Source organism: Rhinatrema bivittatum, chromosome 17 (assembly GCF_901001135.1).
Source record: "Rhinatrema bivittatum chromosome 17, aRhiBiv1.1, whole genome shotgun sequence".
Lineage (NCBI taxonomy): Eukaryota > Metazoa > Chordata > Amphibia > Gymnophiona > Rhinatrematidae > Rhinatrema > Rhinatrema bivittatum.
Genome location: NC_042631.1, coordinates 10,184,990 through 10,204,001, shown reverse-complemented (window position 1 = coordinate 10,204,001; position 19,012 = coordinate 10,184,990). Strand labels below are relative to the sequence as shown.

At 46.8% G+C, this 19,012-nt stretch overlaps 1 protein-coding gene across 1 annotated transcript; it reads left to right on the top strand.

The window, feature by feature from the left end:
- The first annotated feature begins 791 nt into the window (after window positions 1-791).
- On the top strand, window positions 792-17,674 carry E2F8 (E2F transcription factor 8). The gene is made up of 12 exons (XM_029582553.1): window positions 792-922; window positions 2,544-2,816; window positions 3,950-4,106; window positions 4,251-4,529; window positions 5,337-5,498; window positions 6,062-6,193; window positions 6,978-7,187; window positions 13,406-13,490; window positions 14,080-14,560; window positions 15,205-15,334; window positions 15,662-16,017; window positions 16,633-17,674. The coding sequence occupies exons 1-12, from the start codon at window positions 905-907 to the stop codon at window positions 16,819-16,821; spliced, it is 2,472 nt and encodes an 823-aa protein (XP_029438413.1). The 5' UTR covers window positions 792-904; the 3' UTR covers window positions 16,822-17,674.
- The last annotated feature ends 1,338 nt before the right edge of the window (window positions 17,675-19,012 follow it).

Here is a 19,012-nt window from a genome sequence, read left to right as displayed (position 1 = left end):
GGGCGTCGCTCACCTTCCCGCCCCTCGACGTCGCGATTGGTCGGCGCGGTGCTGCGGGAGAAAAGGGCGGGGCCTGCGGGCGGCTGGTGGAACCGGAGCGCTGATTTCAAATCTCCTCAGAGGATCCCGCGAAGCTGTGGGAGCAGTAAAGACCCCGGTCACAGAGTTCCGCCGGTGAGTGACTACCCCCGTTACACGGCGCGTCACGGCTTCACCTTCAGCGTAACGCGCCGGAAGGTGCTGAGAGCCGCCCGTGACGTCACGGGAAAGTATAAACGGCAGTCTAAAATACCGCGCGCGCACACGTCCCACCCCCCCCCGGAGAGAATTCGGGGCTGGGAGGGGAAGGCGCGAGCGACACCGGTTCCCGAGGGCCTGCAAGCGGACACGAGGAGGAGCTGGTGCCGGTCACCCTACGGTCCCGGGGGGGGGAGGGTCAGAACCTGGCGGCTCTTCTCCCGCGTTCTCGTTCCTCCCTTGTCCGCGCCAAATTTTTAAATTTGAGCCTCAGCTGAAGGTCACCTGCTGGCAAAAGCCCCGCCCCGGCGCGGTGATTGGTTCAGAGGCGGTGGGCGGGGCCCCGGCCTGGAGTTGGACGAGTTTTAGCGGGTTCCTCTAATGAGGGTGCTGGGATGTAATTTACAGTCAGATCACATCTGAGCGGGGGATTAGGTTACTTTACTTAGCTGCAAAGTTTGAAGGCTTTTAGTGAGCGATTAAAATTTAATACATTATAAAGTAACTTTTTCTTAGCTGTGCACTTTTTTTTTTTTTAAAGGCTACATCTGAAAATGTATTGGACGTAAAGCGACAGTCCCAACCTACAAGAATTTCAGTAAAAGTTTTGCAATACAGTTGTAAACGTGCTGCAGTGCAGAATCAATACATTTACCGTGATGAAATAATGGCTACGAAGGAGAAGGTATTTATATATAAATATTTACTTATAAATGCTGTCCATGTTTAAGAATGCAGACGTTACTTTTTGGAGGGAGTTATACTGCTGTGGATAAAATTCCATTTGCTTTGGATTATTACGTTTTATTGAGCCCATTTATAATCTACTGTACTGTTCGTAAAACGCCTTGCTGCAAAAGCCTTTATTAACTTTGTTAGGGGTCATAATTATTCAGTGCCTACAGTGAATTTAAGGTGGTCCGTTTGAAATAGGGGGGCTAATTTTCGGGAGCCTCATTTTCCCTGGGGGATTTCACTGTAATTAAAAAAAAACTTTTTCCATTAACTTTTTTTCCGTATACTATAATTTTTTTACACTGATTTTTATTTTTTTTTGTTATAAATTCTTAGGAAAAATAAAAGAAAAACTGGAAATGGAGATCCCTAGGGATATTTAAGAAAATAAGTGAAAGACTGGATAATACTGAAATGTAGAAGAAAGTTGAAAAATAGTTTCTAATAAACTTTGCTGTAAGTGTAGCACCATAATGTAGACCACCCCTGCTCACAATAGATCTGTTTTATGTACTCTTTTCATCCATCTTCTAGAGAAATCATTCTAGCCAAGGTTCTTTTTCTCCTTTTACATTATAGTGAGGGCAATTCTTAAAAGCTGTATTCCTGGGTAAAAGGACTATGGATATTTCCCACCCTTAACCTGGCTAAAAGTATCTGAAGGGTTGCACAACATTAGGTGGAGGCACTCCTGGGGTGTCTAGGTTAAGAGAGGAAAACCATGCACCTAAATCATGGGTTATTTCCCCTGGAAAATGTGCCCACAGAAAAAGCAGATGCAAATATTGCTGGGTACCTTACACCCCTGGCAGTTTGCAAAGGGAAAGTTCTTGTGTGATTTCCAGTTTTTTATAAATTTGTGCAAAGATCTTGCATGTAAAAAGCCGGATTTTTAATGGCACGCGCACGTAAAAGACAGGTTACGTGCACAAGAGCCGGGGCAGGGCTAGAGGCGCCCGGTACAGGGGCCATTTGCCGCTGTGCCGGAGTGCGCAACTTGCTCCTGCTCCATTGCAGGAGCAAAATGTGAGTTTAAAGAATGGGGAAGGGCTAAGGGGAGGGGAGGGTGGGAGGGAACTTCCCTAGCTCAACCTCCCTTCCCCTAGTCTGCTCCTTAATTGGAGCGGACTGGGAGGGAACTGGGGAAGCCCGAGGATGCGCTGCCGTGCAAATTTGCTAAATTATACCCTCCCTTGGGCGCGCAGACTGGGATTTTATAAAATTGCATGCCCGTGTGTGTGCGCACGCGTTCTTTTTAAAAATCTCTCCCAATGTATCTGTGGGAGGAAGCTACGGTTTGAGGGGTGTTACATGTAAGATAATTTTGTTTCCCTGTACGTACCCGGATCAGTCCAGACACCTGGGTTTTGCCTCCCCTCCAGCAGATGGAGACAGAAGTTTTTTTTCAAACAACCCTGGCATATATACCAAGGTACCACCCACAGTCACTCAGTCTTACTCTGTCTCCTGCAGATGTTTGATTTTTCTTAAATTTTTTTTTCTTTTGATATAGAAAAAGAACACTGTAAACTTTATACATTGACATCATTTTTTTCCTTTTGTTTTTCTAGGAAAATGTATTTTTTGAGCCACATAAAAGAACATTACAAACACCATTAAAGCAGTTATCTACCTCATCTTCAGTGCTGGGAGAAATCCAGCTTGATGTTGGGCCTTTGACGACCCCAACGAAGCCTAAAGAGATGCCTGGGGAGCCCTGGACCCCAACAGCTAACCTAAAAATGCTGATCAGTGCTGCTAGTCCTGAGATCAGAAACAGAGAACAGCAACTGGAACTGTCTGGCAATGGAAGTGAGATCCTGGAGGCTAGAGAGATTTCACATGTATGTTGTGCACTTTGTATCGTAGAAGTAAGAGAGACATCCAGTGGCTTTAATTTTGTTTTAATCCTCATGCATGTAGGGAGAAGTAAGAGGGCCCAGCCCCACCTCTTCAAGGGGATCTCATATCTCGAGATGAATGAAGCTGAAAGAGATCTTTTCTGTTCTGTGCCAATAGGAGTTGCCTGCTAGCAGTCATGCTCTCTGGGTTCCTGCCTCACACCCTTATAAACTGAGACCTGAAACTTCTTAGAACATTGTAACTGAGATGCATGCAGCGAGCCTGCTATTTAAAATGTCTTCCCAAGGCTTTGGGGATTTTTTTTTTTGTAGTGGATGCAATTGGAATAAATGGTATAGATCCAGTTCTTGAGGGCCACAGGGATTTGGGGTACAGCCAATAAATATGCATGAGATATATTTGCATACAGTGGAGTGATTGCATGCAGATGTGTATATTCACTGACTATCCTGAAAACCAGACCACTTTATGGATCTTGAGGACTGGAATTGCTCACCATAGCTGTAGATCTTAGAATTCCTAGTTTTGCCTAGTCAAATGATCTTCTACCGATCTGAACATGAGATGCCATAGCGACTCAGACCAAGGGTCCATCAAGCCCAGTATCCTGTCTCCAACAGTGATCAATCCAAGTCACAAGTACCTGGCAAGTACCCAATCTGTGTGACTGAAAAAAAAATGAAATCCACTAGTTGACTACCAATTATTTAACTGCACAGTAACCGCAGTTTAACAGCTTTGACAGGTCTCATCTATGTTTCAAAAATCTTGTCTTGATTGGCCATCCAAATTGAACAAGGCAGCTTCATGGAATTACAAGAATAAGATAATGTATTGGCATGTTAACTAGTTATAATATTGTTTTAAAACTGTGGTTATATAACTTGTTTTTTTTCTAGTTTGTGCTAATGGCTGTTTGCATGTAGCAAAACTTAATTTTCTCGTCGTTCTTCAGGAGTGGCAGCTGTTTAATGTATCACTTTAGTACACTGGCTCCCAAACCTCTCTCACTGTGTACTTGTTGCAGATATCCTGAAAATCTGATTCCCCAGGGCAGATTTGGGAACTCTGTCGAGATCTGAGGCATAATTTCCATTCTTGTTTTCCCCTGCAGGAAGTGTTATCTGGCGACGAAGGTGAAAAAATACAGCCAAGTCGTAAAGAGAAAAGTTTAGGATTATTGTGCCGTAAATTCTTAGCCCGGTATCCTAACTATCCGAACCCTGCTGTGAATAATGATATCTGCCTTGATGAAGTAGCAGAAGAGCTGAGTAAGTCTGAGCATGCGCCAAGCAGCACACACCTAAAAGCTGGCGTTCCCTGCCCCTGTTCATGTCCGAGTCTCGAGTTTGTGCCCGGCTGCTTTTTGAGCAGTGGCTCGCATGCTTGCCTCTAAAACCGGCTCTGCTTTGCAGGTGTCGAGCGCCGACGCATTTATGACATTGTGAATGTGCTGGAAAGCTTGCACATGGTGAGCCGCCTCGCCAAGAACAGGTACACGTGGCACGGGCGCCATAACCTCAGCGAAACGTTTGGCACGCTGAGAAGGGTTGGCGAGGAGAACAGATACGCAGAACAAATAATGGAGATGAAGAAGAGAGAGAAGAGTCGGGAGGCTGCTGCGCACTGCCCGCTGCTTGAGGGCCATGGTGATCTATGCTTTGTTGAGCTCCCTGGCATGGAGTTTAGAGCAGGTACTGGCTTGCTTTTTTTTTTTTTCTGAACTGCATTTTAGCAGACGTTTCTGGGATCCTCAGCCTCAGTTTTACAGTAATTTGCATGTAAGTGATTTTTCTGCCGCCTCTCCCCTCTTGTGTTTTAGGGCCCGTATATGCATACAGTAACTGCAGCACAGGCTGCTAGAAAGCTAATTTATGTGGGGGTGGCTCTGTAAAGGGAAGAGGGTGTGACTTGCACATGTGCATGCTGGTTAAGTATACCAGGGTTAGCTGGGCACATGTATTTTCCAAGCTAGGATGCATCCCGGCTCCAGGAGGGAAACAGTTTGCGGTAACTTCATTTCAAGCTGCTGTCTGTTTCAAGAGGGAAGCTTTAAGCTATTGTAAGAATTAGAATCCAATTAACTTTGTACACGAGTGCTTTGTCCCTTTCCTTCTAATCATCTTTTAAGAACTGAATAATCTGGAAGCTGCTTGGGGCTGGCCCTGTGGCCTGGCGAGCCTCCTGCTTGGATCCACCTGTCTGTCAGGCTGGGGCCCAGGCGGTGACAGCCCCTGCCGATCCTCAGGCGGTCCTGAGGTGCTGGCTGAAAGCGAGGTTAACCTGAGCAGCCCAGCCATGCTGGGAATTGCAAGCCATCTGCTGCTTTTATGCCTAGAAATGTCCTTCTAGGTCTATACCTCATTCAAAATTGGCCTCTCCTGGGCTGAGATGCCGTCAACCTTTTATTGTACAATTAGCAAGCCTCCCCCACTATCCAGCTCCGCCGGGGGGGCCACATCTAGGTTTTTAATCGCTGGCTTTCTTCTCCCCCCCCACAGCTTCCGTAAATAGCAGAAAGGAAAAATCTCTGCGAGTCATGAGTCAGAAGTTTGTCATGCTCTTCCTTGTATCAAAGCCTCAAATTGTGAGCCTTGAGGTGGCTGCTAAAATCTTAATTGGAGAAGACAATATAGAAGATGTGGATAAAAGCAAGTTTAAAAGTAAGTTTTAGACTCTCTTTTTTTTTTTTCCCTTCCACATTTGCCCAAGTTTCCCATTTGTAGGGGAGAGATCGGGGCTCCTCCTGGTTTTGGCCTTGCACGAGGAGTATGTGGTATCTGTAGTCCCTCCACCTCTCCCTGCGCTGCGGGGCCCAGAATGCATCAAGCTTGCCTAAGATCTTCCTCCTGGACTGGGTAACTTGGCAGCTGCATTTGAAGCAAACTGATTTCTGGTATTCCCCCTACAAACGCAATCCAAATAAACAGTTCGTCAGCTGCTGTTTACAGAAGCACCAAACGCGGCGTTCTGTCTAAAGCAACCTGTTTCCTCTGACTGCTGAAGCAGTGGCCTTTCCTAGGCAGCCTGATCTTCCTGCATCGGTGACCCGGCTGGCGGGCGTCTAGCTCCAGACAATCAGGGAGGCCTAATGGCACCTAAACCCCCGACACAGCAATGGGGGGAAAAACAATTCACCTCTACCCTTACTCTGCTTGCTCATGTTATTAAATGCTGCTTTGTGTCTTATCAATCATAGTAACAGAAAAATGTTTGTTTTTTGTAGCTAAAATAAGGAGGCTGTATGACATAGCAAATGTTCTCAGTAGTCTTCAACTGATCAAGAAAGTCCATGTCACAGAAGAGAAGGGGCGAAAGCCAGCTTTCAAATGGACAGGCCCGGATGAGTTTCCAGATGGTAATGACCTGAAAAGTGTAGATTGATGTATTTATTTATTTATTTTATTCGCGTTTACAAAACGGCACATTCTGGGCCAGCACTGCTAGACAAACAGTGTCTGATCCCCGAGTCGGCTCTTCTGCACTGGAGATGCTGTGGAGGTAGCAATCACAGCCCCTGGGGGAGAGGGAGCCCGATCGTTGCTCAAATCCAGAACCCATGACCTGAGTAGGTTTATTTGGGGAGGGGGGTGGGTGGGGCAGATGTGAATTGAAGCTTCATGGGCACCAGATCCCAGCTTTGGTTCTGATTTAGAAGTGGAATTACAAAATTAAGAAACTGCTGTGTCAAAAGCACAAATCCTCATGAGGATTTCCACTGCATAGGCCATTCGTCAGCGCTGAGCAAGGACTGCACCATCAGAGCTATGAACTAGCGAGGCTCAGTCTCGAGGTAGGAGAAGCAAGTGACTGACCGATGCATGGAGATTTAGGGTGCAAAAGGGACCTGGAGAAAGTTGGAGGGAGGGGGGGAATGCACGCTCCACTCAGAAGTGAAGATTAAAGTCAGAAAGCAGAGCATCTGCCTTGCCCAGGTCCAGCAGCTTTGTTTTAACCTCAGTTTTGTAGAAATAATCCTTACTGCCTGTAGCATCCAGTTTGCGTTATGGACTGAATCTCCCAAACTGGAAATATTAGAACAAATGATTCCACTTATAGACGTGTGTGTGAAACTCCTGTTGGCATCCTGTTGTGCGTGGGGCTGTCTCTAATTTTTATGGACGCTCTCTCTTCTGTTGCAGATACAAATGCTGCTGCTGGCCTTACCTCCCTCCCAGTTAGTGCTGCAGAACTGAAAACACCTAAAGAGCACTGTGCTAAAAAGCTTTTTCCTGCCAGTGGAAAACAAAGCTTTACTCGTCACCCATCCCTAGTCAAACTGGCAAAGCGGATTGAGGGCGACCGTAGGAAAATCAACTCTGCTCCCACCAGCCCTGCGAAGACAAGCGAACGTACGTTACCTGAAATACGTGCTGTGGTTTTAGGGTTTAAACGGTGGACCTCGGTGAAAGTTTAGGATTCCACATCTTGCTGCAAGCGCTGCTAGTCCATGGTCTGAGCATTAGGTCCTGGTACATATTAAACTCTAGCACCACTGAAAGAAATCAGAGTGCTTGAGACTTTTTTTAAATTTCTTGTTTGCTGTTACGTTTCATGGAACTCTGCTTCCTTCCTCATTCATCATCCCTGCTCTGAAAATAGGCAAATGATTGCATACAATTTGTGCGGTCCATATTCAAAGTGTTTTATCTGGAGCCCATGCCAGGGCAGAGCGGTGGTGTGCAGCTAAGTTAGAAGGATAAATAGGACTGCTCTGAGGAGCCCTAGAGAAAGTTCTCAGGTTGCATGAAGCTGGATAATTTTGATTCTTAACCAGCTAGCTTTTTTGGGGTTGTGGTTTTTTTTTTTTTTTTTTTTTTTTTTTATACTCTTCAAGCATGCAGGCCTGATTTCCCCAGCCTCCCCCCACCTATCCCCTCCCCAAAATATTTTAAATCACGTGTGGTCTGTTATGGGTTCAGACGGTGCACACTGACATTCTGACCTGGGGGGAGCTAACCTCGCTGAGGTCTACACTGGGGGCTGCCTGAGGGGTTTATCCCAAATAAACACACACAGTTACTGGGAGGAGCTAATTTTCAACACAGAGCCACACACACAGTTACAGGTATTTAGGAAACTGAGTTTATTTGAGCAATAGGATAGAACAAATAAAATCAGATTACGCAGAAGTAGTAATGGTCGATGATAACGATTGCTGCATAGATGTAAAAAGCTTACATGTTTCCAAAAGTTCAGCCTCGTACCATCATGTCCAGAGCTATTTCTCCTTATACACCTAAAATGTTTGTGAACGCAGTGATGATCCTCCCTCTGATTTATTATCAAGTTTCAGGCACAGCTGTGTGGCCTTCACTTTCTCTCAGGCTTTAGTATACGTTAACAACTGCTTTCTCCTCATAGTCCTAGTGGAATAACTAAATAAACAGACTCTTGCCTGTTTGTAAGCATTTCACAGTGCAAGACAGTAAACAGGAGTTCACGCAGAGGTTGGCCTGTGGCCTTCAAACTCGTCTGTGTCTGGATGAATCCATACGGCCTACCCTCTATATACGTCCTCAGCAAAAGTAACAAAAAATGACTCCATCATCTGGGGTCTGACTTTAGGGGGGAAAAAACCTCCACAATTGCAAAAATAATGGGGGTCACAGCTACAAGAGGTCAGCCTCCCCCCAGTTCCCTCCACAACATTCAGTCCCCTCCTGGACCCTTCCAAATCCTAGTCAGGATTGCAGTACAGTCCTACCTGCTCCTGGCCAGATAATTTGTTTGACTATTGACCTTCTGGTTTATTTTGTGGATGCACTGAGCATCTTTACTCTTATATGAACTTAAAAGTTTGTGTTGATTTTGCTCTGGCTAAAAGTGCAGTGCAATAAATGTGAGAATCGTTGATGGTTTCTTTTGTGGCTCTTAAACCTGCTTTCTTGTTCATACCCAGATCAGGCCAGACAAGTGGGTTTTGCATCCCTATCAGCAGATGGAGGCAGAGAACAAAAATTGAGGCTCTGCTACATGTTGGAGAGTGCCACCTGCAGTCCCTCAGTATTTCTGTCTTCAGCAGGGGGAAGAGGTGGAAACCTGCAGTCTGGGGGAGGGGGACTCGGATGAAAGTTTTCCTCAGAGGGCTGAGGATCCAGAGGGATTTTCCCTGGAGTTTGTCTCCTTTTGCATAGACCTTCCTGGCAAGGAAGGGAGCAGGAGGGAAAAAGCCCAGAGAAAGACAATCCGATGTCCCTCTCAAGAGACGAAGGGAGGTTATGGGGATCTTCTGAGACGTCTGGGGCTGGCTCGCGCGGGAGCTGAGAGCGACCCCAGGTTCGTGGATGATTCGTATCATATGCAGGAGGTTCCCGTATCTCCGCAGGGGATGGATCTGAATGGAAGTCCGAATGCTTATCCTGATCCTACCAAGGATGACACTGATCTGGATGAGGTTCCAATGGCGGAGGGGTCTGACCCTCGGGTAGTCTGCCTGTTTAAGAAGGAGTTGCATCCCCTTATTGGGCTTAGGATGGCTCAGGATGAGTTGGATAATGAAGGGGTGAATCTGGTCCTGGATGGGCTGCGAGGTCCACCTAGTGCCTTCCTGTTGCCCAAGAAGATTCAGAAGCTGATTGTCCTGAAAGTGGGTTTGAAAGTCGGGAAGGTGATGGTGAAGCTTTATCCTTTGGAGGAGACCATGGAGCATTTTGAGGGCGCTGAAGATGGATGAGGCGGTGTCTGCAGTGGCCAAGAAGACCACAATTCCAGTTGTGGGTTCAGCTGATGTGCAGGACCGCAAGCTGGAGATTCATTTGAGGTGACAGCTCATACCTCAGTGTGCGGCAGTATGATGCAGCGTGCAAGTTTGTGCTGGGTTCAGAAGGCGCAATAACAGGCTGCGACTGGAGCGCTCTGTCCTCTGCAGTTGGCAAAATTGGAGGCTGGAGTGACCTATGTAGCAGATGCACTGTATGATTTGGTGCATATGGTTGCAGCAGTGGTGGCACGCAGACGTTTGTGGTTGCGCAATTGGTTGGTGGACATGTGGTCTAAATCTCAGCTATGGAAGCTTCTGTTTGGGGAGGACTTGGATCAGTTAGTGAAGTCTTTGGGCAAATCCAAAAGAAATAGTTTACCTGAGGATAAGTACAATAAGAATGTGTTTCCCTCTGTCTCGTTTTTGGGACTTGCAAAGGTTTCGTTCAGGCAAGGATGAAGCAGTCTTCGGGAAGGCAGCAGTCCTTTTGGGGTGCCTGTAGATCCTCCAGGGATGGCATTGGTCAGGGGACCACCAGAGCCGGAAAGGGCACACAATGAGATCAAGGCTCCACACGCCTCCAGAGGAAGCAGTAAGCGGCAGATTGTACTGTTTTTATGAGGAGTGGGTCAAGATTACCTCGGACCAGTGGGTTTTGAAGGTGGTAAAAAGACTGTTATGTCTTTTAGAATGTTCACGCCCAGTCAAGGAGGCCTTTCTAGAGTCTCACTGTTCTTCAAGGAAAACAGAAGGCAGTAAGGGGGACTCTGCAAAGGTTGCCAAGCTTGGAAACAATAGTTCCAGTGCTGCTGGGCGAACAGGGACAGGCGAGGTACTCCCATTTATTTTGTAGTGCCAAAGAAGGAGGGCAACTTCCATCCCATCCTGAACTTGCAAAAGGTAAATGAAGCCTTGGAGGTTCCGTGTTTTTGCATGGAACCATTACACATGGTAATAGCAGCGGTCCACGGAGGAGAGTTCTTGGCGTCATTGGATCTGACTGAGGCATCCCTCCATATTCCCATTCGAAAGGGCCATCAGAAGTTTCTATAGTTCATGGTGCTGAGGCAGCACTTCCAGTTTCGAGCTCTCCCCTTTGGGCTGGCTACGGCACCCTGCACCTTCACAAAGGTGATGGTAGTGGTGGTGGCAACCTTGAGACGAGAGGGGATTTTGGTCCATCCATATCTGGACGATTGGCTTATACAGGCAAAGATGGAGGAGGAGGAGTGCACTTGGTCCATCCAGCGGGGGGTGGACACCTTGAATTCGCTGGGTTGGGTCATAAATGTAACAAAGAGTCATCTGGTTCCTACCCAGTCGTTGTAGTATCTTGGAGCTTGTTTCAATACCCAGAAGGGCAGGGTGCTCCTGACAGCGGACAGGTCATTGAAGTTACAGGTGCAAATGATGCATCTGTTTTACCTGCCAGTGCTAAAGGTCTGGGATCATTTGCAGGTTTTGGGTTCCATGACTTCCACATTGGATTTGGTGCCATGGACCTTTGCAAAAGGGTCTGTTGTCCAAGTGGAATCCGATGTCAGAGGAGTATCAGATGCCCTTATGCTTTTCTGAGCATATCTAGATCCCGTCTTTTGTGGTGGCTCTCTCGGCGCAACCTGGAAAAGGGAGTGGCTCTGGAGGCCCCAGATTGGCGTCTGTGGTGATCACCACCCAGCCTCAAGCATTGGGGGACGGTGTGCCTGGGACGGTCTGCCCAAGGTCTTTGGTCAACAACGGAGGCAACCTGGTCTATCAAATCTTCTCGAGACGAGGGTGGTCCGCTGGCCTCTGGATATCTTTCTGACCTGGTTCAGAGGTCGGATGGTTCGAGCTTTCTCGGACAATGCGACGACTATGGCATACATCAGTCACTAATGAGGTACGAGGTGTCGTGCTGTGGCTCTGGATACTCAACATCTGTTTGTGTGAGTGGAATGTCATCTGGAGGGCCTAGCAGCATTTCACATCGTGGGAGTGGACAATGTGCAAGCGGACTTACTCAGCAGACAACAACTAGATCCGAGGGAATGGGAGTTGTCTCTGGAAGCCTGGGATCATGTAAGTGCCAGGTGGGGTGTTCCTCAGGTGGACCTCATGGCAACGTGTTGCAATGCCAAGGCGGCATTGTGTGTTCATGACTGATGGGGGTTCTTCTGTATTTGTTCCCTCCTAGGTCTTTTATCAATTGAGTGCTGAGGTGCATAGAGTTGCATCCAGGAAAAGTGCTGGTGGTGCCAGAGTGGCCTCATTGGCCATGATTCGTGGATCTGGTGCATCTGGCAAAAAATGGGCCTCTCAGGTTGGCTCATCTATCAGGGTTGCTGCGTCAAAGATCAATATTTTTAGATCGGGAGGATCACTTTTGTCTCGCGGCTTGGGCTTTTGAAAGGCAACAACTGCGGCTGAAAGGTTATTTGGAACCAGTAATCTACATGTTTACTTCGAGCTAGGATACCGGCTACGTTTATGGTGTATGTCGGGGTCTGGAAGATGTTTGATTCCTGGTATTTTCAACAGTGACTGGATCTCTGTCTGTGGATGCTCCTCATATTTTACAGTAGGGTTTGTCCAATTCGCTTTGTGTTGCTTTAGAGGCAAGGTGCGGGGGACGTCTTTTGCCTCTTATCCCGATGTGGTTCGTTTCCTAAGAGGGGTTAAGCATTTATGACCTCCGGATCAGAAAATATGTCCTGACTGGAACCTCATCTTATTTGTGGGTGCTCTGTGAGGCACCCTTTGAGCCATCGGGATGGGTGTCTTTGAAGGATTTGACCTTGAAGACAGCTTTTCTAGTGGCTATTTGTTCAGGTAGGCAGATTTTGGAGCTGCAGTCACTGTTGCGTAGGGACACTTACTTTTTTTTTTTGTGTGTATTGCTAATGATAGAGGGAGCCGTATGCAATGTCACCCTTTCTTGCCGAAGGTGGTTTCTTCTTTTCACGTGATTCAGTCAGTTGAACTTCCGGCGTTTCCAGAGTGGTCTAAAGAGTCTCTACACGAGAGAAATCTACATCTTCTGAATGTGCGTCAGATTTTATTGTGCTATCTGAAGGTCACTAACAGCTTTCGACAATCGGATCACCTGTTTGTGTTCAGTGGTACGAGAAAGGGAAAGAAGGCTTCTAAAGCTACCTTGTCTCGTTGGCTGAAGGAAACCATTTGCTCAGCATTTATTTGTAAGGGTCGTGAAATTCCGACAGGCCTAAGAGCGCATTCTACAAGAGCATAGGCGGCTTCTTGGGCGGAGAGTCAGTTGGTGTCTCCGCAGGAGGTATGTAGGGCTGCGGTGTGGTGTTCGCTTCATGCTTTCACCAAGCATTACCGTTTAGACATTCGGGCGCCAGATGACGTGCCCTTTGGTGAAAGTGTTCTCCGAGCGGGTCTTGGGGGCTTGGGTACATCCCACTTGTCCGGACTGATCTGGGTATGAACAGGAAATGAAACTTTTGGTTCTTACCTGCTAATTTTCGTTCCTGTAATACCACAGATCGGTCCAGAGACCTTTCCTCATGGTGTTTATTCAACTTATATCAGAAATGTTTTCTTAATTATTGCTATTGAGTTTTCTGGAAGTATGAGAGTTTGCAATTCAGGGGTTTCAAACCCTGTGTGGGATTGGTTTTTACTCTCTGGCTTGGGTACAGGTCAGTACTGAGGGGCTGCAGGTGCCACTCTCGGATGTAGCAGTGCTTCAAAGTTTCTGTTCTCTGCCTCAATCTGTTGGTAGGGATGCAAAACCCATTTGTCTGGACTGATCTTTATAGTATTACAGGAATGAAAATTAGCAGGTAAGGAACCAGTTTTTCTTTATTTGCTTTGCATTTTATTTTGTCTTGTGCATTTTTATTTTTTTTTGTCAAGCAGATAGCGACATCGGTCTTCAACATTTTCCCAGCAAAATGGCCCAGCTCGCAGCGATTTGCAAAGTGCAGTTACAAGAACAGTCGCAGTAAGTTACCTCGTCACCTGCTGGGGTAGTGATGAAACCGTGCAGGGAAGATGGTTAGAGGATCATCCTCCCTTATAAATGAAATGTTTGCAGGGTCCGTGAGTCCAAGCTAGTTTTCAGAACTTGAATTTGCTTGGTTCTGGTCTTCGACAAGGAAGGCTAAATTAATACATGGATGATGCAATCTGCCGGCACCGAACGGACCCTTATCGCTAAGCTCGTAGAACCTTTGGACTGTGTTTCGATTTAACTGCATCGGGATTTTCTGTAGGCATCAAAGCCTTGATCTGAGCTCCCTCCCGACAAAGTTAAATCGAAACTCAGTCCGTGTCAGAGGCCCGTTCATGTGGGTGATAAAATGCAGTGAGATCCAATAAAACATATGTTTGAACTATTATAAGTTTGGACAGTGCAACCTTGACCATTCCTTTCTTTATTGATGGTAATTTGATGGTCTGGCCTTCCACCGATTTTCTGTGCATGCGTAAACTTTCATAGTATCATTATCTTAAAGTATTGAATGTTTGATTTTCGGCAGTTTCAAAAATTAGTGGTGTAGATTTTGGCTTTAACATCTTCATTTTTTCAGGCAGTTGAAAAGGAAAATGAATTTGCAGCTATCAAAATCTACTCTGCCTTGTCAGGCAAGTTCTCCTCCATCATCGGTTACAGAATCGGACTCCAACAGTCCGCTATCCCCTCGATCCTCGCCCCCTTTGGCTCACCCTGAGCTTGCCCAAGCAGTCCCTGTAATATTACCATATTCCCATTCTGGTACTCCATATGTGGTCTATTTACATCCTTCTCAAGCACGAGCTGGGGCTAGGCAAAGCCCAAGCCCTGAAGCCCACTCTGTGCTCTGTGCTGATGGGGCCGGCGCTAAGAATGCCCTTAAAGCCAGCTGTGGAGTGACGGCCTGTGAAACGGGAGGAGGCAGTGTGGCAGAAAGAGATCCTACGAGCTTGGCACCGATGGTGGAGCGAGATTCCATGCCAGAGAAACGCCTTAAGAGATCTCAAGCCCCAGAAGATGCCAGCGCAAAGGCTGCAAAGGCTGAGGACTTCCCTGGAGTAAGTAGCTTTTGGTGTGTGCTTGCCTTTAACCACCTGAAGACCCTGTAGGATAGTTGCATGCTTTGAAACAGGAGTTTGAGAGACACTTGCAAAGATCTGAGATCTAAAGGCTTCCTCAAACTGCAAGCTCGGCATCATTTTTGCAAAGCAATGCTTTGCTGAGAACTGGACAGCAAACCAATAGTTAAGGGCCCCAGTTTTTTCCAGTGTAATTTGGTTTCTAACTGGTCGTTTTTTCTCCTCCTCAGTTTTAGTATAGTAAAGATAGTGTGATTCCATGTAGCTTTTGAAAATGTCATCTCCCAAGGTGACATTTAAAATTTTTTTTTTTTTTTAAGCCAGCCCCTAAATCCTAGGGGAGAAGACCTAAAACTATTCAAGTCGACTTAGGGAATAGCCACTTCTTATCATCAGCATCAGTAGCATGGGATTTATTTAATGTTTGGGTACTTGTAACCTGGATTGGCCACTGTAGGAGCCAGGAGCTGGGCTTGATGGACCCTCAGTCTGTCCCAGTATGGCAATTTCTTATGTTCTTAACCAAAACAGTCATTTTAATACACAAACTAAGCCTTATCCCATTCAAAGCAAAATGAGTTCAGCTGCTGACCGATGTCAATAATTTGCCCTTTCTTTTTCAGCTGTTCCTTCCGTCGGGGTATCTTATTCCTCTGAGCCATCTTGCATCTCTTGGCAATGAGCTTAGTGTTCCTGGTCAAGGGAAAGCAGACTTGTCCCCAGAACATAAAGTCTTCGGTTCACCTATTACAGGTGGGTGATCTCTTTTGGTATATGAGGAATTTGTGGTTGATTCTTGTTTTGGTCTGATCTGGTATTCACAGCCCTCTCGGAGGAGAAGCCAAGTCACTGGAAGCCTGGGTAGTAAATTCATGCTCATAAGAGCCCACTAACCTGTATCCTGGGCTCAGCCACAGGAGGTCACTCTAGCTCTTTGGATAGAGGGTGCCTGACTCTGGAGTAGCCGCCTGCCTCTTGCAGGTGAGGGAACACAGGGAAGAAGAACCTTGGGCTTCTGTAGCTTATTTCATTGCTCATGGGTTTGAAAATAGTTTTTTTGCTTTCTGTTTTTCTTTTTAGGGCTCCTTCCAGTCCCGGCATCTGATCTCTCGGCTCTGAGCCTGCCTCCTCTCCACATGGCCCCCTTGAACCTGATGCTTTCCCCAGGTTCATTTGCAGCTTTACCTGTATTAAGCAGTGCAGGCCCACCTTCTGTTCCTGCTCCCAGCCCTGCAATCTTAAATTTTACACTGCAGAATTTAGGCCTCCTCTCCCCTCGGGTGCAGGTCTCGGGCTGCCCTGAACCCGTGTCCTTGCCTCCAAGAATAGAAGGTGATGGCTGCTTATTGGAAGATTTGCAACAAGCGCATGTCTCCCCAGAGCCTAGGCACAAGCAATTCCCGGGACAGCCGGTTCCCGGGGCTGCATTACAGCAGGTAAGACTCTCTCCGTTAGCATTTACTGTGAGCGCGTTCTTACTTTCAGCTTTTATTAGGATGAGAATTGTTTAAGTTTGATGAAAAGAAATAGCAGTATTGAGACTGAAGGTCAAAAGAACATTAGCAACCTTGACACATTGAGGTCATACTGGCCTCCTAGTGCACCCCTTGCACATTTAGCTGCTGATCAAAAGCTTATTTCTTGAAATGGTCTCATTTTGTGTTGAGTGGCTTTAAGGCAAACTAAACGGAGCATTCAGTTGGATTCTGAGCAGTCTTGACTGGAATGCAGGGCTTTAATCTCCCTGCAATGCCTCAGTTCATTCAGTAACTGCTGATTTCATTTTATGTTAGAAGAAAATCTAAGAATCCTAAGCCAAGTGTTTGCAGTGCAATAGGATGGTGTTGCTAACTAAGCTGTTCCTGGCAGACTTAAAGGCTTTGCCACCTCTAGGCTGAGTATCGAGTGCTTTGAGGGACTGTAGAAAAGGCCTGATTTCTGGTCTTGGTGCCATTTTCCTACGGATCCCTTCATACTGAGAGAGGACATAATCCATTCACTTGTTACCGTCCCTGTCTGTATCTGAACACATTCTTCTCTGTTTCAAACAGCCTAATGCACCAGTGACCCCCAAAGTCTTACGACCTGTTCAGGAAAACTTCTTCCGAACCCCAGGAGGACTTGCCACAGCGTCTGGCCTATCCTCGCCTTCAACGGATTCGCCTGCTGCTCATAAAGCTGCTTTGGGACCTTTTCTCCCACAGAGAAAACTTGAAGTCAGCACAGAAGACCGGCTCTGATTTGGGCACCAGCACGTGTGAAACAGTTACTTGAGGCGAATAGCAGTGAAATACACTTTGCACACTTTGGGTAGCGGGAGACCATCTCGGAACAGAACTGCGTATGTTTTGGACACTGCTTAGATTAGAAATATCTGCACGGCAAAGTCACTTCTACCTCCAGGCTGCATTTCATCCATTTTCAAGTTGAACTGATCTTTTTTTTTTTTCCCCTTTCTGCCCGTACGGTTAGGGCCTGATTTGCTAAGAACTTTTCCCATCGACTCAGAACAGGAGCAAAGCCTTAGTGAATTGAGGTTTACGCGCTTCCCATTACTGGATAGCTCCTCGCCCTCTGTTAGGGGGTGGCAGCGGCAGGGCAGACACTTCTGAGTCTCTCGATCTGCTTTCACTTTCCCATCCGTGCCAGCAAAAAATGGCAGAGAGAACGTCTGCCAGGCTAATGCAGCAGCTGTAACTGGGGCGGTGCGGATCGTGTGGGTGACTGGGAGCAGGGTAGAGCCTGTTCGGAAACAAATTGTCTGTCAGCAAACAATAACTGTACATCTTTCCTTAAAGCATTACTGTTTCACAGATGGTTATATCTGTGCTCTCTAACACTCGTGCGCTGGCAGGGCCGAGTAAATCTTTCCTTACATAACTACATAGCTTAAGTACACATTTTGCACATGGCAGTACTGTGATTATATAAAAATACAATGTATATAGATATATATAATTTTATACAACAGCTATAGTTCTATTTTAATATGTCTTACCCCCTCCCCCATGTTATCCAAATGTCTTTAATCAAGATTATAAAACATTAGAATTATTTATATAATGTATTTTGAATGAAATTAAAAAATTTTCTCAATTAGTCCTGCTTCTTCTGTGCCTGTTGGAAGGCTGGCACCTGCGCTGTGTGCCAGGCGTTGGCATTTCCAGAAGCGCCTCTATGCTCCCACCCTGCCTGAATTTGGGGTTTTACCTCAGGTGGGATCGACTTAGAGTACGAGGAAGAAACCGCTCCGCTCTCTCTCTCTCTGCAGGAGGTCATTAGGCCTGGCTCTGTGCTTCTCGCGCTGAGATTGCCCGATCCTGTCAGCTCACAGGGGGCACTCATTGCTTTAGTTTTAGGGACAGCAACTGGCTAATGGTGGTTGATCCAACGAGCCAAACGCACCCAAGCAAGGAAGAGCCACAGACGCGCAGCGGTGAACGTGTGAAAAAGCTGAAGATCTTGGACCTGCTCTTTCTCTGTGCTCCTGGCGAGCACTGTGCCATGTGCTTCTGCAAATAGAGGGCAAGATTCACTAAGGCTTTTCTCCCGTTTTGTGGCTATGGGGAAAAAGCCTTGGTGGATTAATCAGGTCCATTCATTCTCCTCTGCCAGACAACAAGAAGCTGACGATGTGCAAGGAGCAGGCGCTTTGCTTTACATTTCTGGTTTTTAAGCCCTTCAGAGCGCATTACATTCAGGTACTGTAGCTCTTTTCTCTGTCCCCAAAGGGCTCAAAGTCTAAATTTAAACCTGAGGCAGTGGAGGCTGAAGTGATTTGCCTAAAACCTCAAGGAGTGGCTTTCCTGCTTCATAGCCCCCCCTGCTCTAACTATTCAGCCCCACTCCCACTCCTAATGAGCTGAGCCAGAACTATGTGTCCCAAGAAGTAGGAGGACTGTAGCTGGAGCTTTAAAATGCTTTAGGCCGGGGGTGGCCAACTCCAGTCCCTGAAAACCACAAACAGGCCAGGTCTCCCCCAACAAACATGCATGACAGACCTGCATCCCATGACGGCAGTGCACTGCAAATCCCTGAGCAATGTGGACATCCTGAAAACCCAGCAGTGGCGCTGACCCGCTCCCCGGGGTTAGGCCTTTCTCAAATCTGGCTACAGTACAGGTTGCTGGGAAATAGGACTTCCTCAACTTCTATAGCATTAAGATGAGCTCTCGCTTAGCTTTTCATCCCAAATCAGATAGGCTTAAGAGGGGAGCAGGTCAATTAAAGGGGGTCCTGATTAACTTGTGAGCACCACAAGAAAAATCTTTTCCATTTAAAGTTGTAAAGTCTTCTGCCAGAGCCTTTTCCTTAAACTAAAATACCTCACGTTGGGGCCGATGTAAGAAGGTGCGCTGAAGCTGCCGTGGGTTTGTGCGTGGATGGACGCGCGTTTCTCCTGCATAAAGGGGATGTAATAAGGGTTTTGTG